Raw genomic sequence first — 22,304 nt, 5'->3', positions numbered from 1 at the left:
GGTCTGTTGCCTTCCATAGGAGTTGTCCTCCCCCTACCCCCCCACTAACTTGTCTTTGGTAGTACTGCAGTTTATGCAGAAGGAGCTGGATTTCAATTCTTCAGATGACCATAATTTTTTATCTTAGCTGATTATGACTGTAAGCCCACAAAGGGCACAGGGACTTGCAGCAGTATTGTCCAGGGACTTAATTTGTCCAACAGATCGCTTTGGTCTTGATGATGAGAAAGGAGGAAATTAATTCTGCAAGAGCCTGTGAAGCTGGGAAATGAAGAATACATCATAGAATCATAGAATGGCTTGGGTTGGAAGGGACCTCAAGGACCATCAAGCTCCAATACCCCTGCCACAGGCAAGACCACCAGTCTCCACACTTAATACCAGAACAGGCTCCTCAGGGCCCCATACAATCTGGCCTTGAACATCTCCAGGGATGGAGCATCCACAACCTCTCTGGGCAGCCTGTTCCAGCACCTCACTACTCTCTCTGTAAAGAACTTCCCTCTGACATCCAACCTACATCTTCCCTCTCAAGTTGCATCACCTGAGTTGTAAATAGAGAACAAAGGAGAAAGCGAATAAATGAATTCCTAGAATGAAGAAAGTTGACTGTCTTGAGCCTAAGTGCCAGCACCTCCGATGTCGTCTACTCTACAACCTCAGTACTGTGGTTTATTGTGGTCCAGCTGCTGGGGGATGGTGTGTTAAATTGCAGTGGCTGGAGATAAGTGCCTCGAGATAGCACTGTGCTTTCTCTGCAGGCAGCACTCACGGTAACGTCACAGCTTTTTTGGAGCAGTGAAATCACGAGTCTGGCAGACAGAAGCCAACTGCCCTGCTGCTGTTTCTCCAGCCCAGTGCATCTGCAACAGGGTGATGCAGCTGGTGCTGGGAGGGAGCTGGCAGCAGCTACCAGGCAGTGCGGCACAGCCCTGCATTGTTTCTGCAGATAGGAGGGTGGAGAACCGTGTGCTGAGCCTGACAAAGAAGGTGGCTTTTCAGGGTTCAGATCATCCCCAAAAGATTCTTATGGAAGCTGTGGTTGAGCTGTCCCTCAGTGCTCAGCAGGGCTGTCCCTGGTGCCTGCCCGGTTCACGTGAAACGACAAATGGAGCGTTGCACCGGAGGTGAATAAATAGCCCTAATGGCTCTGGACTGAAATGAAGCACAGTGTGCTCTTACAGGGCCTTGGCAGTGAGCAGAAAGGAGCTACTGTGCTGGGTACCCAGGCAACAAAGCTGGTCACTAGCAAACAGCCCGCTTGTTTTTTCCTAATGCGAAATTCGTTTTTTATGGCTTTCATTTCCCAAGTAGGCAGAGCCCCTGCAGACTCGGGGTTAAGTGTGATCATATTATAATGCACAAACAAAGACATACATGATGTGTATCTACCAGGCTCATTAAACAGGGATCAGCCATGAAGTCTGGCTGCCGGCCGGCCTGACTGGCATGAATGGCCTGAAAAGACAGCTCCCTGAGCAGGCCTTGGTTTGAGTCTCAGACTGACAGAGCACTGCAGTTCTGCTCAGAGGAACAGCCTTGCAGAGGGCCGTGCTGTTACCCGTTGGCTGTGTCCTACTCCTACCCCCTCGGGCAGGGTGCTTAACTCCCAGCTGGGTCAGGAACTGAAGGTTTGGAGATGATTGCGTTGTCTGCAATAATCTGGAAAATTTGCTGACCTCAGCTCTGGTGTTTGCCGCCTGGAAGCTCTCCATTCCCTTTGCACGTGGGTTTCTCCCCCTGCTCTTCCACTTCCTCCTACAGCTCATCAGGATCGACCAAGTGAGATTTGTCTTGGCCACATACACCAAAGGAAAGGTCACCACAGCCCAAATGAACCTTCCATGATGAATGATCCCTCCTAGCCCATGTCCTTCTCTTTAGAAGCTAGAAGCCCACAGAGGCTGTGGCTGTACAAGCCCATTGCAGATGTAAATAAAGGGAACAGCGAGTAGAAGGGCGGAAGGAAGCCTGCTCTAATTACCCGAAACAAAGAGTATTAAATAATACAATAATTTCCCCAGGAAGAGATTATAGAGAATTGCGTGTAATGTCTCAGTTCTGAAGGGTTTAACAATTTCACCTTAGGATGAAATCTAATTAGAAGGCTACGGTTACAAATGAAAATGGTTATTTCATAAATCCCTTGGTAGAGTTATTTGGAAAAATACTGGTTTCTCTGTAGGGATGAAATAAGCAATCCATTTGCATTGAATTACACTTTGGACGAAAATTCAGGACTGAGTTAAGGTTTCTGAAACTCACTTTGAGGTCTTTCTCATTCCAGTTTGAAAGCGAAGACAACCTAAAATGAAATTTTTCCATTACATTTTCATTTGTTTCTCTTAATCCATCTTTCTAACATTATTATTGTTGTTACTTTCTTCTTGTTGTTTATACATTTATGTATAAATATGCAGGTTTTTATGAAATATTTATATCAGTGGGTGAGGAGCATGAGGATCACATGACAATGTCTCTTTCTACCATCCAGTTTCATCAAAAAGAGGGAAAGAAATGTTAGCAGTCATACCTCAGCAGTATTTCTGTATCTTTGTGGTCTGACAGGGTTAGATAGAAATCTCTGTAGTGTCAGAAGTTGTGTTCTCATTTCCCAGAAAAGCAAAGATGACCCAAAAAGACAAAGGGAAGAGGAAAAGAGGTGAGAAAGGGAGGTGGTGGAGTCACTGTCCCTGGAGGTGTTCAATAAACATTTAGCTTTGGTATTAAGGGACATGGATTAGCGCAGAAATATTGGTGTTAAGTGGACAGTTGGATTGGATGATGTTGGAGGTGTTTTCCAATCTTGGTGATTCTGTGATTCTATGAGAATGCCCCCAGTACACAAGTGCTGGTGTTAACCAAAGCCCCTGGTGAACCTGAAAGAGCCAGCCCGGCCTTCTGCATCTGTTTGGCCTCTCCTTGCTCAGCAGCACCCACATTCCTCCTGGCTTCCCTGGAGGGACCCCACAGAGCCATAGCCCTAATGAGCTCCACTGCCCTTTGTTGGCGTCTCTGACCTCAGCACAGGAAGATGACATCACTCAAAAGGGCAACAGCGCTCTCCCATCGTGCTGCCTCTAAACCACAGCTTTTGTGGGCCTGACCTTTACCTCCACTGATACAGATCAGAGCAATGTAGGCCAATTGCTGCCCTTTTGGTCAACGTATTTGTATTTTTCACATGTTTTACAGCTTCACGTGTCTGCTGTGCAATTATTTACTTCTACAAGTGTTTGCTTTGCTTTTTTTTTTTCCTCTTCAGATTTGTCTTGTGACAGCCTTTCCCACATCAGATCCTCTAGCTTTGTAAAAACCCAAAATAAGGAAGGGTCCCTTTAGTGGCAAAGAGCCGTGTGACATGGCACCCAGGTAAAATGGTAAAAATAGAGAGCATAGGTTGTCATCGTGTGTGCTCGTGGTGTGAAGCAACTCACGCACACATTTCCCTCTTTCCAGGCCACCTGGATCCTGCGTGTCCTTTTGTGCAGCAGGTTTTGGCTTCAGCATTTGAAAGCAAACGCTGTGTGTGGGATGGACCGGCCAGGGCTGCTTTGGGGTGGCCGATAAGGAGCAAGGGAGCAGGCTGTCCCCAGAGCACTGCCCTTGTGAGGAGAACCAACAGCATGACCTCGCATTTCCAGTAAGGCTGGCTCCTTTGTCCCCAGCCCTAAGGAAACCAAACAGCTCTCCAACAGGGACACCTGGAGCAGGGTGTGCAGGCCCACAGCCAGGGGACAACTAGAGATCTCCAAAGAGGAGACCCACAGCTTCTGTGTCCCTGTGCCAGTGCTCAGGCACCCACAGAGCACCAATGTGCTGTCTGATGGTCAGAGAGACTTCCTGGGTTCTTTACGCCCACTGCCTCTTGCAGGGCCAGGCAGGGAGAACAGCTCTTCCAATTCTTTGCTGTTATCTCAATCTCAACCCATGCTCTCTAAATTGCAGGGAAATCGCGTATTTTGTAGTTAATGATTAAGACGTCCTTCTGGAAGCCGTGACTTTGCTTGGAGGCATTGGCTTGCTCACTGACGTGCTTAAAGCCATACGTCAAGGACACTCTGGGAAGGCACCTGTGGGCACCCACTTAATACAGGGTAACATTTCCCCTGCAAGCAGCCTGGATACTCACGTGGAAGAGCTGAGCTGAGCAGCGAGGCCTGTAACCACACCTGGGCCTCAGCATGCTGGGAGCAGGTGGTGGGGCCTGTGCTTCCCTGCCTGCACCAGCTGCACTCCTTCCAGCTCTCGCCTCGTCCATACTGCTTAATGCTCACACAAACGTGTTTTTCCAGCTGTTAGATTGCTGCCCTTAGAGATAAGGTGCACTGAAAGATTTGTAGGCTACTTTTGAATAAGAGAAATTCATGGTGCATTTGGCTTGCTGAGCTGCTGAGGGAGGAGTGCCCTCAGTGAGGTCTGGGTGCATGGCAGTGATGAGACACCCCCCCCATCCTCCCTCCTTGCCACATGTTCCCTGCCTTCAGGGCTGCCATGGTGAGGATGTGGTTGCTCTTTAGGGCTCATTTTTGACCTTGTCCCTGCCAGGTGCTGTCCCAGCCGCTGCTCAGCAGTGAGGCTGAGTTGTCTTCCCCTTGCATCCCCTTTCACTACGCAGAATCACAGAATCACAGAGTGGCTTCAGTTGGAAGAGACTTTAAAGATCATCCAGCTCCAACCCCACTGCTGTGGACTGGTTGTCCCCACAAGATCGGGCTGCCCAGGGCCCCATCCAGCCTTGAGCACCTGCAGGGATGGGGTACTCACATCCCTTTATGGGCTATGAGGTGTCTTGAGTATTAAGCAGACATCAACAAGATGGGCTGGTTAGAACACAGCTCTTGTCTTGGTGCTAAGTGTTTGAAAATGGGAATTGCAGGGTTAGGATGCCAAAACCTTAATTTGTTCTCTGTAATATTAAGGTAAATGTGGATGGATGGCAAATTCATCCCTACAGGGACACAACTGCACCAAGAGGACCCATTCCCAAGGCTCAGAATCTCTCTGACAAGCATGGGCTGAGCAAACCTATCTCTCTACCCATTCGAAGAACGAATATAACGCTGCTCTGGGCTGAATCACTTCTACCCAAAGTGGCCTCTCCCCAGAGCCTCCTTTGGCTCTGCACAACATTTCCTTCCTTTGCTTCCACCCTTTCCCCTTTCCAGTGCATCCTGCACTCACACCTTCATTTCATCTGCAATCTTCCCAGGTGGGTTTGGGGGGCTGTGAGGAGCCAAGCCCTATTCTAACTATCAGCATCCCACTAATGAGCGCTCCCAAATCAGACTGCCAGCACCTGGGAGGAGTGATTGCACAGAAATAAATCTCCAATTCGCTTTAATAGCTCCGAATTGAAAGTTGCCAGAGGCTAATTATAGCAGCTCTGACAGTTTGAGGATTAAAATTATCTTAATAGTTTAACAGTATAAACACTGACTCATGGCACTGGCAGCCTGCTGAGTAGCATGTTCACCTGTACCCTAGAGGTGGTTTTCTTGGGTGTGGGTTGGCCAAGGGATAGGGGAATCTGCACTAGAGGGATATAGCTTGGCTCTAGGGTGGCTTTTTTCAGGGATACTTGCCTGCCTATATTTATTTCTGTACCCATTAGTTTATATGCATTAAATATTTGTTTATAGGCCACCCTTTTCTCCCTCAAATTGGAAACACCTGGGTCATCTCAGCTGCTGGGCTGGCAGACTGTGTGCTCTTTTCCACTAGCCTCATTTCACTGCTTTCCACACCAAATAAGCTGTTGTGACCTAAATTACAAGGGTTTTTTTTTTGGGGGGGGAGGGGGGTTGTGCTCTATGCAAAAGCCATCCACACATCCAACAATTTTCTCCTAAGGTGACACGTCTTCTGATTGAGTGAGGGCAGGAGTTCTGGGGAGCATAGCAAAGAAAAAGGCATTAAAAGGAAAAGTGGAGCTCCAGTCCTCAGCAGGCAGGCAGGCAGGGGGCTGCTGAGTTAGGGAATGTGTGCTCTGAAAACCTGGGACAGCAGCCAGGAGGTCGCGGCAGGAGTGTAGGGAATGACAAAAGGGACTCCTCATATCAGATCAGGACAGAGAAATGGGTGACATTTTAAGCTGTGAAATATCTTTTTGCCTTTACATTTATTTATTTGCACCTATACAATGAATGTGTCCCAGAAAATCTCCAAGGCCAAAAAACATCAAAATTCAGGAGGATAAGACAGATACAGATGCAAGCATATTCAGGTCTACAAGCACGTCTGTCCCAGAATGCATGTATGGTTTGAACTGACGCAAATCACTTCCCCTTTTGATGCCTCCTTATTTCATGAATAGGAGCAGGGACTCCTTCTCCCACCCCTTTTTCCTCTTGCCTACTTAGTGCCTGCCCTGCAATGCCCACTGCCCTATTTTCTGCCACAGGGATCAGTTTCCTCCAGCCCCGGACATTTCTGAGATCCTACTGCTCTACTGAAGGTGATATGGGACCACCAGGAGCAGCAGAAGCAGTAGGAGGAAGCTAAAGGAGAAGTTACCTGAATCTTACCAAGTATGTCAAGCTCTGACTCATCTTTTAGATATATTCACTGTGATTGCTGCTCATTTGTGCAAGAAAACTCAGCCAGACCATCACAAAGAGCTGCAGAAGTCCTCCCCTCTAAATGAGGAGAGGATGCCACTGGGCTACAGGCTGCTGGATGGACTTGGCCATGAGATCCCAGTGGTCAGCTGCATCCCTTGCCATGTTCCTGCCCACACTGGCCTGCCCGATGAGGTGCCTGGGCTCAGGGCCCACTTCATAAAGGGAGACGAGCACAGAGCTGTCCCACGCTGCAGCTTGGGGCATAGGGAACAGGAAGGTCTCATTGAAAATGATGAGTGCAGTGTGTGCCTGCAGCCTGGATTTCTGGTGCTTCTGCCTGTGGCGTCTGCAGGAAACATCTATTCTTGCGTATACACCTGCGACAGGGGGAGAGAAAAGGGTGAAGAAGTTGTATTCTGATAGCTGGTAGGACTAAGGGGATCCCATGGTGGAGCCCCATTGCCCAAGGACTTCCTAGGAGAAGACTCTGCAGCTGTGAAACATCAAACATAGAGTTATAGAAACTAAAAGTGGCTCTACTTCAGCCTTCTCAGGGTAAGGAGCTGTTTACAACTTATCTATGATGCAGAGCATCTCTAAGGCTGCTCTCAGGTGTCTATGGCCTCAAAGGGCAGTCTCCTCCATGGAGATGGAAGGATGATAGCAGAGCTCTGCTTACAGCCCCAGGGAGTGTGGCATCACCTCTGCATTGCCCCCACCCAGGTTGTCTTCCAGAGGAAAAGCAAATTGGCTCTGCGCTAAGGGCAGCAGCTCTGTAATGGGGTCTGGTGTTTGGGTCTCTGCAGAGCAGAGGAATGGGATTCATGGGTGACAGCTGGAGGTTTTGTTAGTGTGACTGCCCAATGAAATTCAGCAGTGCTTTTCTGCCAAGACTGGAGTGTGAGGGGCGTGAGAAAGACCTTCCTCCCCTAGCACCCCATGCCCATCTATGTGGGTGAGCCGAAGGCAGCAACAGGGTAGAGAGGAGCAGCCAGCCCAGACAACAGGGGCACAAAACCCTTACTCTTCTCTGCAGCACTGCAAGGGGGGTAGGTTTTTGCCTTGAGCAGCCCAACCTCCATCCTCTGGGATATGGGCAGGCACCTCAGAGACAGCAGCACCTCTCCCACGACATCCTGCAGAGGACAGAGAGCATGCAATCAGCAGGTGGCTGGGCAGTCCTCCCTGCTACTACCCGCACCACACAGACCCCAGGGTGTAAGGCAGTAGTTGTTCCTTAAGTGAAGGGATGGCTGTCACAGTGCACAGTCCCCCAAGCCACTGTAAGGGAGCACAGAATAAAATCACGCATTACCTTTGTAGTCTTCTGCAGTTCCGCACACAAAACCAAGCTCTGGGAAGCCTTCAGCTGGCTCAGGGCAACCCTGACTTCCCCTAGTGTGGCATTCCTGGAGTATTTGTCAAAATGTTGGACCTATGGGAGAGAGGCAAAAAGCACGTCGATGGGGCAAGGTGCAGGACAGGGCTGTGCCTCGAGAGCATCCCTATGGACCATACAACCCCTAAGGGCAGCTGCCTGCTCTCAAGGCCTGCTCCCATGCATCTCTTGGCTTTTGGGATTTGAGCAACAGGGAAAGGTTAGGCTGGGGTTTAGGAAAAGATTCTTCATCAGAGGGTGGTGGGCATGGAGCAGGCTCCCCAGGGCAGCAGGCATGGCACTAAGCTGCCCGAGTTCGAAAAGCATTGGGACAACACTCTCAGACATAGGGTTTGGGTTCTGATTGGTCCTGTGTGAAGCCAGGACTTGGACTCAATGGTTCTTGTGGATCCCTTTTAACTTGGGATATTCTATGAGCTTGGTTCTTCTCCTGTTGCCAACATCTCAGCAGTTCACAGCCATTCAAGAGGACCTGGTGAGTGAGCCCAGAACTACCCACCTGCTTTGTGTTCCCCCAAAGGGGCAAGAGACGGGAACACCTCAAGGGTGGTGAGGGCAGTGTTCTATGTCTACAAGCAAAGCTAGGACCCCATCCCACCTCCATCTTCAGGGTGCTCCTCTCCATCTCAGCATCCTGCAGGGAGCAGACAAAGTGCTCCCCAAAGGTCGTCCCGCTGCAGTTCTTCACTGCCCGGCTCTGCCACTCCTGAACCACACATTGGAGCCCAGGGGTGTGGGATGGGACTCGCTGCAGCAGTCGGAACCAGACGGCCACCTCAGTGTGCCTGTGGCTGGGCAGGCCCCGCACCTCCAGGCCGCTCACCAGCAGCTCACATTGCTCCCTGCGGTACAGGAGGGAGAACTTCAGACTTCCCTGGGAGCTGGGCAGGGGGCTTGGGTCTTCAGTGATGCTGCAGGAGAGACAGGGATGGGGTGTGTCCAGCCCTGCTCCCATCTCCGCCATCTATGGAAAACAGGGGTGAGAGGAAAGGAGACAGATGGGTTTTTTAAAGCACAGCAGTCTGAATTGTCCTCCTTTCCCTACAGTGGCAGGAAGGTGTGTTGGCAGTGGTTGGCAAGCTGGCCCATGGCATGGGGGTTGGAACTAGATGATCTTTGAGGTCTCCTCCAACCTAAGCAATTCTATGATCCTGTAGTGCCCTTGCTGGAGGAGGACAGCTGCTCTTTCAACCTCCTTCCCCTCTTGCTTCACTGTTCTCTCAGCAGCTGCAGCCCTCCAGCAGCCGGTTCGAGCTCGGCAGCTGTTGGTGGTATTTTGGGGCCATCATTGAGCCCACTGCCTGCCTCATGGCTTCCTGCACTGCTCTGCGGAGGGCAGCAGGAACTCAAGGAATTTGCGTTACGGGAAACCACATCCCTCCAGTAACAGACACGGGGTGGAATTGGGGGGGAAGGGAAAGGAGAGAAACTTGCCATTGCTCCTTCCCTCAGATTGAACAAATGCTGTATAAAGGAGGAGTAAGTAGAAGTGAAACTTGAGATCGATTAGTCATCAACTTTCCCAAAAATTGCACTGCAGGTTTTTCACTTCCCTCAGCACCGGACTTCATACGACTCTCAGCCTTGCCCAGCACTAATGTACGTGCCTCCATATCCATGTCACTCTGCTGGCTGCTGTCAAGCAGAAGAGGCGGCATCTTCTTCCCCCACACACCATTCTGTGCCCTCATCTTCACCCCATCTCCACTGTCGTATTTCTTCTCTGTGGGGATAAAGAAAAGCTGAGTAGGCAATACTCAGCTGGCACAGCGTAGCCACCAGCAAGGGGACAGCCTCGCTGTAGGACCTGCTAAGGGCCCACGTTCCCCTCACAGGCAGCACCAGGACAGGGGGGCTGCCCCAGGTTCACACCACCTTCCCAGGAGGAGCCACTCCCTTAGCTGCCCCAGGGCTCCTCAACAAGCCACTTGCCACGGAGTGCCTGTGACAGTCACATATGTGCTTGGAAGCAGGAAAACCACTGCCCAATACTTACTTTTCCCAGTCCTGTTGTGCTTCTGAAGCTGGCACATCTGGTAAGCCAGGATGGTCAAGGCCCCCAGGAGCAAGAGGATGGCTAATGCCAGGATCCCATATTTCCAGGTGCTGGAAAAGGGAAGCTGTAAGTTGTGCAACCTGAGTGTGATGGAGCTGTTCTGCATCTTATCTTCTTCCTCTGGTAGAGAGAAGGAAGCAAAGGGTCAGCAGTATCAGTATTGGCTCTCCGCACTGTGAGAGGCCTGTATTCGGTCATACACACTGCAGCTCAGGCCCACACACACAGAATTAGGCACTTTGCTGGGTGTGCAGTATTATTTACACAGGCTTGTGCTCACCAGATCAGTATCATTTCATTATAGTTCTGTTACTACCACATAGATGGGCATCTGGTGGATTCCATTCCTTTGTTCAAAGCAACTCACAAAGCAGCTTATAGACTTCCAATGGGAAAGGCTGTTAGAAACAGGGCACACCTGTGATTTCCCTGCTAGCTTTTTCTCAGCCTGCTGCCTTGCCTCCACATACCTCTACTGCCTCCTACAGCTGCTGCTTTTTACCTTCTGACAGGACCTGACAGAAGATACTCAGGAAAAGCATAGGACTAAGCACAAACACCCAGCAAAACTTCACCCCCATAATATTCCTCCACCAGTATGCAGCTGAGGGATGCTGATAATGATAATCAACAGGTTTTTTAAATTTCTATTAATTGTTCCAGTTGCCTCTATAAGCAGCAATGGTTTCTACTCTCACTGTATGATCTTCAGCTAAGGAGCATCTCAGCTTTACCTAATGTTACTTATTCCCCAAGGAACATCCCAGTTTTGAGAAGAAACAGAAGCTGCATTTTGCTTCTAAGAAGATGACAGAGGTCCATCAGGTTATGGCTTCATACAGCCTTTCATCACTACTTAGCCTGATTAATCAAAGCTAGAACTGGAAGGAGGGATCCTACCAGAACCTTAGAGCAAATGTCCCTTAAGAGTGTTAGCTCCTGCCCAAGGAGCAGGTGAGTATATTTAGGGAGGAATAGGGCTGAGTGTTTCATCCCCTCCAACACCTTTTTACCCATTTGTCCTGTCAGGGAATAGGCCTTGGAGTTTTATTCTTTTTCTGATTGCTTAAGATGAGATTAAAACATGAATTTTTGCAGAGAGCAAATACTTAACCCACTTCTAGAAATAAAGGTAGCCAAGAGACAGAGCCCAGCTTTAGACCAGTGCTGTTTTAAGGTATTACTGCTGCTTAATGCAGCCCACAGCAAGCTTAGAAGCAAAAATCAGTTGAGTGAAAATCCCTCAGTGTGCATGAGTTCCTCACATCAGAACAGGATGCTGTTAACAGCACGTATTTTCTTCTCTGTATTTTCATTGTTGCCTGTGTTATCTGTGCTTTCATTGCAGGACCCTGCACTGAGCAATGTGCGGAAGCAACAGCAAAGAACAGGAGGTGGCCGGCAGGAACATCCTTGTGTGAACGAGAGCCAAACCTAAGCCTAAATAAACAGTTCCCTGAAAACGTGAGACTAAGAGAAGCATTATAAATCTGCACAGGAAACTTAACTCTCTGCAAACCTACAGTAAGAAGCTGTGCTATGAGGATGTTCAAGGAGCTACAGGCAGGCTTAGGTGCAGATCTGACCATCAAAAGGATTTATTGATAGCAGAGCCTTCAGGAAGATCATATTATGAAGATAACCTTCAGTAGACATTGTTGCTCTAAACCTGGCTGCCAGTCACTTCAGAGGTTTTCACTCTTAATAGTCTGCACCTGAATGAGGAGAATGATGGGCAAGCAGTCATTTAAATAGAGGCAAACAACAAAGCTGAACGTCTCTGTCACCAGCATGCTTCATCCTCCTGGAGCCTGCCTGAACACCACTTCCTCTCACAAGGCCAGATGTCACAGCAAGGCTGGCTATGGCAGACAGCCCCACTGCTCAGTCTGGCTGTCACTCATTCCTTGATGTGTGAATGACAGTCTACAGTGGGTCAGGCACTTCCCTCGTGTCCTGTGTCTGCATCAGTGTGGGTAAGAGGAAACAGCTCACTTTCTGTTCCTTCCTGAGCCCCCTAATAGAGGCAGCCCCCAACAGAAACAGCCCTGCAGGCACAGGGGACGTTGCTGCCTTTCCCCCAGAGCCATAAGGATCCCATTCCCAGCTCTTCCCAGAGGCCTAGCTCCCAAATCCTACCTTCAGAAACAGCTTCAGAGCAGGATCCTGGGAGCCCTCTGAGCCTGCTGCCAACACACGGCACAGGGTTGCTTTGTTGCACCAGGAAAACAAGTTCCCAGGAGCCAATATTGACGAAGCCAGAGCAGAACAGGGTGTACGTGTGGAACAATGTGCTGGCTGGGCTGGTGCCTGGGTAACTCCATCATAGCCCCAGAGAGCTGGCAGTTTGGGTGCCCGCCTGGAAAACGTGACTGCGAGGGTCGTGGAAGCCTTTGCACACATCCCTGGAGCTCTGTGTGGTCTCAGCTGTGCCAGCGCCCTCCCTGTGCATCCCAGGTGCAGAGCCGTGAGCCTAAAGATGCATCTAATGGGTGGTTTTAGCACAGTGTGACACCTGGAAGGTGGGAATGGTGCTTTCCTTTAGGAGCAAGAAGATAATGCCAACTTCCATGGCTGTTACAGGGCTGAGCATTGAGAAGGAGGTGAGACCTTTTGGGGCTCTGTACCCCAATTCCTCTATGTGCTGCTTGGTTTGCTGTTGCTGCACACCAGGGATGAGCTGAGGCCTCAAGCCTGGTGGCAGGAGCTCCAGCAGCAATCCCTTCTGGGCCATCGCAGTGCAGCTGGGGAGTGCCTCTGTGCCTGGAGCTGAAGAGCTTTAGTCATCTGCAACACATAATTAGCTGAGCACCTCAAGGCAGTGTGGCACAGGCAGGAGAACTTCTCATGGAAAAAGGTAAGAGGGGGTGGGGAAAGCTGGCTCTGGAATGTCCTGTCCCAGTGCTTGTAAAGTCAAAGTTTCCATTCTCTTCAGCCATGTGGCTGTGGATCCCGTGTGCTGTTGATTTGCCCTCCAGCTTGGAAGGGGTTATGGTGCATGCAGGGTGGCCTTCCCTCCTCTGGCAGGAGGTTGGCTCCACACAGCCTGAGAACTGCACATTTCTACATCCTTCCTGGCTGGGAAAGGGATAGGGGAGGCACTTCTATTATTTCATGTTGATGCATGTTTTTGCTATTATTAAAAGGGATAAAAAGAGATGAAGTGCTGGGGAGGAAGGGGTGGCTGCAGAGTGAGACGTACAGGAAGGAAGGGTTATTTGCCCAGCATTGGAAAAGATGACAAAAATAATGATTTTTCTGAGGCAAAGGAAGATTTCAGGCAAAAAGTGACTCCCATTGGACCATCTCAGCAGAGGGCCAGTGGGTTTTGGAGGAGCGTGACATGCCTGGGAGGGTCACACCCTGATGATGACTGCTCCTGGCAGCGTTGTTGGAGCACCATGACCTCCCTGCTCCAGATCACATGCTTTGAGATTGCAGAGGCTCTTGCTGCTACTGGCATCTAGAATGCAAAAGAATGTGAACGCTCTGGAGTCAGGTTCTCTGCTACCCAATTTACTTGGTCTCAGATGCTGTGGCTTTTTAAGCCACTAATATTTGCTTGGAGAGCTGAGTTGTCCCTGATGGGGTAGGGTAGTAGTTTTCTGTGCAGTGTTTGGAAAGCGGTGCTAAGGTTGTGCACTACGGAAGGATGGTGTAGGGAAGCTTGTTTATACAGTCATGCTGGGCTATGCTGGCTTTGCAGTAGCCTTCAGATGTCTGCTGTGAATTGAGAGTTAGACCTGGTCTACTTCTTCCTTGTAAGAGAAGTGTGGTGGGGAACAAACCTACCCTGCCATTCATGCCTCCCTGAAGGCACAAGTAAACTTCTGGGACACATTTGGGGTTTGTGATGACTGCTACAGGAACTCTGCTCATGTAAATGCTTCCTTTGTAAGAACCACTATCAGTTTCTTCCAGATCAACGTTTTGCTAAGCCCAAGAGAAGCCATTTACAAGGTGAACATGTAGGCATCACATGACAAAGCCTGCAGGACACCTTCAAATCATACACCTAGGTGGGATTTGCAAGTGACCAAAACACCAAGGAACAGCTTTAGGGAGGGAGGTGTCAGGAAACAGGATTTAATTTTACATGCTTCTTTTGCACGGTTAGCACAGTGCAACACCCAGCTTCTCATTTGCATTTTTTCAGGCTACATTTTCTTTCATTGCAGTGTTCTGGGTGTGTGTCAGCTTTGTTTTCCCTTGCAACAAGGTTTATTAAAATTCTAACTGGGCAAACAGCCTCAGAACTAAGGCCTTGAAGACTTGCAGCCTTCTTAAGAGCTTGACATGTCCCTTCCCAATGTGCTTCAGCCAGGAACATAACCAAAAGCAAACACTAAGCAAGGTATTAGTAATAGTGCAGTTCAGAAGAGATGGGGGTTGGTCGTGAGGGAGAAATATACAGATTCAAGCAATGGATTATATCTTATTTTTCTAAGTAGAAGAATGAAGCATTTAATTATTTGCAAACAGATTTTAATAAAAACTCCTGTAGAACCACTCTCGCCAGAGCAAACATATCAAACCATTTAATCTTCCCCCATACTAATAGAAACACACAGCATTTTTTGTTGGTAGGAAAAAGTCACTCTTCAAGGGATGCTAATTCTGACTGTAAGCAGCTGAAGACCCACTCCTTTCTCTCTCATCCAGCAGCCTGGTCACTGCTGCTTTTCTGAGAGCTCTTCTAGGGAAAGGCAGTGTAGAGTGGAAAGCTCAGTTTTAAACTAAAAAGCACACTTGTTGGTTTTTGGAAAGCTCTCCCCAGAGACCTGGCAAAGGTACCCCCCTGCAACAATACAGGAGGTAGTTCTCCCCTTGCCTTTGGAAAGGAGCTCTCTTTAAAGCCTGGCTAATACGTTGTGAGGGATTATAGGATTAAAGAGCTCCTAAAGGGTACAGCCCAGCTTCTAGCAGATGCCCACTATTTCTTCATTTCAAGGATAGCGATGCTGCAGTGTAAATGTACAATGCTTTCACGAGCCTCAGCATTGGCAGATCCAGCGACACACAAGGCTTATCAGCTACCTGGACCCCCGCTCTGGGAATCCACAAGGCTTTTTTGGTAAAAGCACAATCTATATTAAATTAATTAGCTTTATGTAAGAAAAGTTCAGATTAAGAAGAGGACGTTGTTTTGACTTTGCTCTGCAGACTGCCATCACTCATGAAACGATCTTCACATCAGGCCTGGCCTCTTCCAGGGCTTTCAGTTCGTCATCCACTTCAGGACCCCAGAAAATGTCGTACAGACTGAACCAAAACAAAAAAAAGCAAGTTGGGTTAGTGGACATCCTCCCATTAAGGTCAGAGAGGGCAGAAAGACACACAGATGGCTGCCATGAGAAGACTAATTAACAGAAGGGGCCCCAGCTAGACTGCAGAGTCCAGTCCAAATGCCAATAAGGCACCTGCATTGTTCTCTCCCCAGCATCACCATTTCCTCCTTTCTGGGACTAATGGTTCAGAGCAGATTCAGCCACTACACCCATGCCATTTGTGAGGGATGGGGCTTGTTTTGCAGCACGTAGATGGTGTCCATCCCCCAGGATCACCCATTTGCCCATAGGAAAACAAGCATTGCTCACATCAGCTGCTGCATCTTGCAGTTGGGGTTCCTCACGGCTTCACAGAGCTTCATCACACCTTCATCCTCCAGAGTGTTGTAGCTCAGGTCCAGCTCTGTAAGGTTCTGCTTGGTGACCATGACATTAGCAAGAGTGGCACAGCAGGCCGCAGTGATATCGCAGTTGCCCAGCCTGTGGGGAAAAGACAGAGATGCCAATGCAGCGAGTGCTGGCTCCAGAGACACCCTATCAACCCCAGTCTGGGCTATGCTGGTGCAGCCCAGAGATTTCCACAGGTCAGCATCTCAAAAACATCAGCAGAGGCTGCTCCGTGGTGTCCCCATGAGACCTACTGATGCACCACTGCATTGCATGCGCAGGACACCATGACTGTCAGCATACATGGAAGCAACCACGGCTTCCATTTACTTGTGAGGTGGGATTGGTCTAGTTAAACATCAGTATATGGTATGAATTGTAAGCAAAAAATTCCATTGTTACCCCTCTCTGCATGCTGTGCTTGGAAGGGTAATGCAATAATGGAGGAGATGACCCCTTAGGATGCACCTTACCATAGAGAGTGGATGTTGCAGTTGGGGTGCAGCAGCCCCTCACACAGGATCTCCACCCCGGCATTGCCCAGCTTGTTCTCACCAATGTGGAGGACTTGCAAGTGTTTGTTCACGCTTAGAACAGAGCTGACTGCCTTGCAGCAAGCAGCTGTGAGCCCGCACTCTCTAACCCTGCAAAGTAAAAATGACGTCAGCAGAGAGGATGCTGATAATGCTTTTTGGCATTCAAGCATTCTCTGGTCAGATTTAGACCATCAAGTGGGCAGCACAGGTTCCAGTCCTGACTTTTATCCAGTCCTTCAAAGGGGCAGTAATTATACATTTCACTAACTGCCAAAGACAGAACCTTTTTTCTGCATTGTGCTACAGCTTTTCATGGAAAGCATTTTCTTGCCAGCTTTCTCAGGACATACTTGAGACACAAGCTTTCTAATTTTGGCTCCTCAATGAGAGCTTGCATTTCAGTGGAGAAGCTGAGATAGCTCATCACAGCACTCATTTTGCTATTACTTGAGGCCTTTCAAACTTATGACACATCTTCTTAGTTGCCATTTGTGGCAGAATAAAATATATTAGGTGGAAGCTTTCCAAGTAATGCTTAGTCTCCTACTGCTTATAAGAGGATCACAGAATTGGAGGAGTTGGGGAGGATCTCTGAAGATCATCTAATCCAACCCCCAGCTAAACCAGGTTGACTACAGGGCAGATCTTCAAAGAAGTTTAGAAACACTACATCTAGTCCACAAGTCTGTATCTTTTAGGTAAAAGATGTCTGAGGAACTATCCCAATTGTGGCTTTATGTTAGCAGCTCACCATAGCTCCTGGAGGTGAGCTTTGGGATCCTTGAGTGCCTGACACAGCATTTCCATTCCAGAGTCCCTCAGGTTGTTGTCTATCAGACTGACCTCTAGGAGGGTCTCTTTCGTGCTGAAGACTCTGGAGAGATCTTTACAGCTAGCACTTGTGAGGTCACAGTCCCATAACCTGCAGGGAAGAACAAAATATTATTTTGCCCCAATAATTATTTAGATTAGAAAACAGAGTTCTATGTTAGCATTGTGAGCTTCTGGTTGCAGCATTTCATTTTCTTCTGTCCTTCACAAAACTCATCCATTCACACAAGCTTTCTCCTTACTCCCCATCCTTTGCACCAAAAGCTCTGCCTGAACCAGAAGATAAATCTGAACATTCATAGAGTTCCCACCCAGCTCAGAACAGCCACGAACTGGCAGCAGAGACACCCTTGTTTCACTAGAGGGTGTAACTGGGAAGCTTTCCGCTTAGAAGCAAACGAGCAACACAGTGCAGACAGCTCACAGGCCGCCAGAGGGACACCCTGTCTACACTTACCATAGCTTCTGGATCTTGCAGTTGGGATGTAACAGTCCTTGGCACAGGAGAGCCAACCCGGCGTCCCCAATCTTGTTATCCCCCACAGCCAGATCCAGCAGAGAGGGCTTGTTGCTGAGAACCGCGCTGATATCCCGACAGCTGTCGCTGGTTATCCCACAGTTCTCCAGGCTGCAGAAACAAACACACATTGAGCTGCTGCTCCAGACTGGCTGCAATCCACCACCCCCAGTTTGGACAGGAAAAGGGCTGTGGAATGGTTCCCTGCTGCAAACTGGATGCTGTGTCTGCTCCTCCATGCTCAGACACCAGGCAAGTAGTTACAAGTTAAACTTGCAGGCATAGGGGCTCGCACTCTACCATTTGATATAGGAGTGAACTCAGAATCATGTGATAGTTAAAAACAAACAAACACAAAACCTGAAAACCCTGGAAATGCACTTTTGATTTCAACAGTTACAGAAATCTGAGCCAGCAAAATGCTGGCCTAAACTTCAAGCATTCTTGACAGCAGTTTCTCCCTTTTTAGGCATGGCAGGAACAGCAGCAGGACTATCTGCATCAGAGATGACCAGCTCCTTCTTACTGTAATAACTCCAAGTCGCAGCTCGCCTCCACCAGCCCTCGGCACAACTGCTTCACAGCTGTATCTCCCAGCGTGTTGTTACTCAGGCTGAGCTCCTTCAGGGTGGGCTTGGCTTGCAGGGCAGCATTGAGAGCTTCCACGATATCAGCAGTCAGTTCACAATACTCCAGCCTGCAAGGAGAGAAGAAATCCAGGCAAAACCAAGTATTGAGTGTCTTGCAACCCCCTCAACATTGGCAAAGTGTGCACTAGCCAGGGCAGAAAACATGCTGGTGGGGTCTACTTGGAGACCAGGCAGCGCATGAAATGAGAAAGAACCCTGGCATGTCAGAGACATCTTCCATTACTAGCCATCACTGCCAAGAGGGCTAAAATGCCTATGGGAACAGGCACCCAGCTATGAAGAATCCTCAAGACCCACTCCCATAAATTAATATGGCCACATTCAAACAAAACAAAAAGAAATTCACAGCTGGCCACAAAACTGTCCTTCTCCCAAGGGCAAGCAAGACAAAGCTGAACTGCTGGATGACCAAAATGCCAAGTGGCTACTTACTGCAGCTTCTGCAGCTTACAATTGGGGTTCATCAGCCCTTGACACAGCACCTTCACCCCAGCAGTTCCCAGTTTGTTATCGCCCACATGCAGCTCTGTCAGTGATGGCTGTGCACTGAGGACAGAGCGGAGAGTTTCACAGCTGGCACTGGTCAGGTTGCAGTTCTGCAGCCTAAAAGAGAAGCAGTGGAGATGAGAGAAATGCATCCCCACAACTACAGAGGCTCTTCTGGGAGAAGTGTGCCTGCTGAGGTTTGTCACTGGCCCTCTAGATAGCAGTCCATCCAGGTAATTATCGCTATTTTAAGTATCCAGAGTAACTAAAAATAAAAATCTCATTCAACTTGGCTTAAAACCCTGGACACGCCATTTAGAAGTTTTATTGTATCCCACAAGAAGGATCTATGAAGCTGATCCTTCAGCACTCAGGCTGGGAGAAGTTATGTAGCAACCAAGTTGTTACTGCCATAGGCCGTTTGAAGTTATGAGACATGGTCCTGTCATGGAGGAGTGTCATGCATAGCAGTGCTAACTTTGAATTGGGTTTGGTTGGCTCCCAGGAACAACCTTTTGCTTGGTTCCTAGAACAGAAGGAAAAAAAATGGCAGTTTTCAAAGCACGTGATCTAGATAATGGCTGAGTTGCACCATCATGGCTCTGGTACTATGACCATACACCAGTTTGCCTTGTGACTTCATCTACAGCACTCTGCAAATATATTAGAGTAAGACAATCAGTGGGGGCTTACCACAACTTCTGCAAACTACAGCTCGGAGTCAACAAGCCTTTACTCAGGTACTCAATGCCTGCATCCCCCAGCTCGTTGTTGTTCAGCTTCAGCTCTTTGAGGGATGGATTCGTATGGATGATTGAGGAGAGATCCTTGCAGTTATTGCTGGAGAGATTGCAATCATCCAGCCTGAAAGAGAAGCAAACACAGAACACATTAGTCCTCAGAGTCATGCTGCTCTCCTTGGCTGAAGAGCTCCCTGTGAAAGCAAAGCATCCTCCTAGGAACGGCATGGAGCTGTGTCAGTGGAGGATCTGGTGGGTGTTAGGAAAAGGTTCTTCACCAGAGGGTGGTTCAGGCACTGAAGGGACTGGATGGCAGCTTCCCAAGACACAGGCTGTGCTATGCAAATGCAAGACTTATGCTCCTTTGGCAGGGCTAGAAGATGATGCACCCTCATCAGAACTTTACCAGCAACAAACTACCAGCATCTGAAGCCACATCTAGCTAGCGGCCAGCATGCAGGTTGTCAGACTGGTTCTGCACCAACACCAGCCAAACTGTGTCTTCAGCCAGATTTCCCAGCCCCAGAGATGCACTTGGCAATTTGGTGTCCTGTGGATGAGTCATGGCTTCTCTCAAGCACAACTCTCAGCATGCAGGAGTGTGCAGCACAGCAGGGGCATCTCCCAATGGGACTGTGTTCGACACTGTTGAACAGCCCCCAACACAGCTACTCCCATTCACTGTGCCTTGAGCATCCTATCCTCTGCTCAGGACACAGCCATTCCCCTGCTTTCTACTTTCTACCAAAGACAGCCCCCCAGGAAGCCCATGAAGCTTGCCTGCAAAAAATATTCTTCTGAAAAGAAAACAGGAAGTCACCCTCAATCTGCCTGACCTCTTCCAATCCACAGCTGGCTGGATGTGGCCTATCCTCTCCAGCCCAGTCAGGAAGATGCCAGCCACAGAAGGTGAATTTCCAGCCAGCAGAGAGGGAAGCATGCAGAACAGAAATCTGAAGTCTCACCCCATCCCCCAGTTTACACTATGAAGCACAGTTCCCCTCCAGCGGCTTGCTCAGCACACGGGGTGGGCACTTCTGATGGCTGAGTGAAGAATCAAAAGATGGTGGCATGTGGCCTGTGCATAACAATTAATGAACAGTCACTTGGCAGCATGTGAACTGCAGCCCAGAGAGCATGCAACTTAATGAGCACAAAGGAGAGACGCCTTCCCCCACAGGAGGGATCTCACTGCCAAGAAAGACAGAATTACCAAAGTGACGGTCAAACATGTAGGTAACCAACTGAGACACTGCCTGGCTGAGTGTGCACACCACACTACAACGGCAGCATTCATTCATACTGACGGTTGCTTATCTCTAGACCAAAAAAAACCCCTTGCAAGACAGCTCTTATCGTTTTAATCAACAGGTTGTGCAAAAATATGTAGAACTATCCCTGCTCCCATGCAACTGTTAAGTCACAAGTGAACAACACGACAGCTCAGTTTCATTAGCGAAACGCACTGCATTACTACCTGATGGTGCTGCAGGACTTCATGGTGGACAGAAGCTCAGCCCACCTCGATGGGTTCATCTCCTCACACTGGATGTCAAGGTCCATTTTGAAAGTTGAGAAAAGATCTGAAAAGTTTAAATCCAGCTGTTATTTTTGCCACTGATCAAGAAGCAAGTGCAGCAACCCTCTTCAAACCCACACTGCAGCTCTTTTCATGATCACAGAATGAATGCCTGTCCCCAAAAGGTGGAACACAGAGGTGAGGGAGAAGTGTTCCTACACCATGTGGTTCCCAAGCCTTGGCAGGTCACTCCAGTTGGGCCAGTCAAAGTGCAAAGAGCAGGGCAAGCAGGGATCTCCTTTGCTCCACAGTCAGATGACACTTCTGAATGAGCACAGACACAGCAAACACGCAGGAGAGCACAGTTAGGCTGAGAGCTGAGCTCTGCTCTGAGCCTACAGTGGGCAGTGCTAAAGCCAGAGGTGACAAAAAAAAGTTTTGGCAACTCGGCCGTGCTAACATGACTCAGTCATGATTAGTCATGATGCAGTCAGATTCCAAGGAATTCATTTTTAAGAAAATTGACCTCTTGAGTTATCACGTTGGAATGAGGCAGTTGAAAAATAAAGAAAAAGGAAAACCCCCGGTGCTGCTGCGTGCTGTTCATCACTGCCCTTCCTCATTCCCATCACCTCCGGTGCCACAACACAGGGCAGGGTGCTGCCTGGCACCCCGATGCCACAGCCGCTGGGCTGTATGGGGGAGGCAGGGATGCTCCGCACCCCAAATCTGTGCCAGGAGCAGCGCTGCCTGAACGCATGGAGGAAACGGCAACGGCAACGGGACGGCAGAACGGCGTGCAACTGGGTGTGCAAGATAGGAACTGCTGTGCAACTTGGGCAAGCTGTGCTCTTTCGAAGGGTGGAAGCCCCGACTAAAAGCAGGACTCGGTCAGGCAGTGCCGGGGGACGCGCAGCTGAGCTCCACGTATAAACAGGTCGGGCCGAGCCAAACCGGTGGAAAGAAGCGAGCAAACAGCACAGAGTGTTGCAAAACCCTGCGAACGCCTCCAGCCCGCTCGCTGCATTCTTCTCCTTTTCTCCCCCCGCGATCACAAAGGGCTCCCGCTGAGCGGGCACCGCTCGGAGCATCCCCGGGCCCCGCTCCCCGCCGCCCTCTCCCAATCCCCGGCATCCTCCCTCCCTTCCCGCATCGCGGTTAACGCTTAACGCCGGCAGTTGCCGAGACCTCCGGAGTGCGGGAAGCAGCGCCGTGACCGGTGACGAGCTCTCCCCGGACAACCTCGCCCCCGCCACCCGGACCCGCCGCTTCCCGGAGCGCTCCCGCGGCCCTCGGCTCTCTCCCCGCTCCCTCTCGCGGCCTCGCCGCCGC

At 49.5% G+C, this 22,304-nt stretch overlaps 2 protein-coding genes across 3 annotated transcripts; both read right to left on the bottom strand.

Annotated features, from left to right (window-relative positions):
- Nucleotides 1-5,696: 5,696 nt before the first annotated feature.
- On the bottom strand, nt 5,697-10,613 carry LOC104911080 (synaptotagmin-2-like). 2 transcript variants are annotated; one of them, XM_031553468.1, is made up of 6 exons: nt 10,489-10,613; nt 9,959-10,138; nt 8,561-9,685; nt 7,879-7,998; nt 7,588-7,699; nt 5,697-6,940 (listed from the first exon to the last, which is right to left on the bottom strand). In XM_031553468.1, exons 3-6 carry the CDS (start codon nt 8,924-8,926, stop codon nt 6,639-6,641), a joined length of 900 nt encoding a protein of 299 aa, XP_031409328.1. In that variant the 5' UTR covers nt 8,927-9,685; nt 9,959-10,138; nt 10,489-10,613; the 3' UTR covers nt 5,697-6,638. The 2 variants fall into 2 exon arrangements, with proteins under 2 accessions (XP_031409328.1, XP_031409327.1); XM_031553467.1 differs by lacking the exon at nt 10,489-10,613 and adding an exon at nt 10,299-10,478.
- A 3,873-nt stretch (nt 10,614-14,486) lies between these two features.
- Nucleotides 14,487-21,064, bottom strand: RNH1 (ribonuclease/angiogenin inhibitor 1). Its single transcript, XM_010711161.3, has 9 exons — nt 20,931-21,064; nt 19,407-19,577; nt 18,660-18,830; nt 18,104-18,274; nt 17,518-17,688; nt 16,981-17,151; nt 16,167-16,337; nt 15,616-15,786; nt 14,487-15,280 (listed from the first exon to the last, which is right to left on the bottom strand). Exons 1-9 carry the CDS (start codon nt 21,014-21,016, stop codon nt 15,193-15,195), a joined length of 1,371 nt encoding a protein of 456 aa, XP_010709463.1. The 5' UTR covers nt 21,017-21,064; the 3' UTR covers nt 14,487-15,192.
- Nucleotides 21,065-22,304: the final 1,240 nt, after the last annotated feature.

Source organism: Meleagris gallopavo, chromosome 5 (assembly GCF_000146605.3).
Source record: "Meleagris gallopavo isolate NT-WF06-2002-E0010 breed Aviagen turkey brand Nicholas breeding stock chromosome 5, Turkey_5.1, whole genome shotgun sequence".
NCBI classification, from domain to species: Eukaryota; Metazoa; Chordata; class Aves; order Galliformes; family Phasianidae; genus Meleagris; species Meleagris gallopavo.
This window is presented reverse-complemented; position numbering and strand designations above follow the sequence as displayed.

Bases quoted from the DNA above. Each gene is read 5' to 3' on its own strand.
- LOC104911080 (XM_031553468.1), bottom strand. From the start codon at position 8,926: ATGGCGGAGATGGGAGCAGGGCTGGACACACCCCATCCCTGTCTCTCC. The intron at 7,999-8,560 runs GTGGGATGGGGT...TCTCTCCCATAG, and splicing joins GGAGCACCCTGAAGATGGAG to GTCCAACATTTTGACAAATA. The intron at 6,941-7,587 runs GTAAGGGTTTTG...CCCCTGTCGCAG, and splicing joins TTGCAGTGCTGCAGAGAAGA to GTGTATACGCAAGAATAGAT.
- RNH1 (XM_010711161.3), bottom strand. From the start codon at position 21,016: ATGGACCTTGACATCCAGTGTGAGGAGATGAACCCATCGAGGTGGGCT. The intron at 18,275-18,659 runs GTAAGTAGCCAC...CTCTCCTTGCAG, and splicing joins TGTAAGCTGCAGAAGCTGCA to GCTGGAGTATTGTGAACTGA. The intron at 17,689-18,103 runs GTAAGAAGGAGC...TTGTTTCTGCAG, and splicing joins TGCGACTTGGAGTTATTACA to CCTGGAGAACTGTGGGATAA.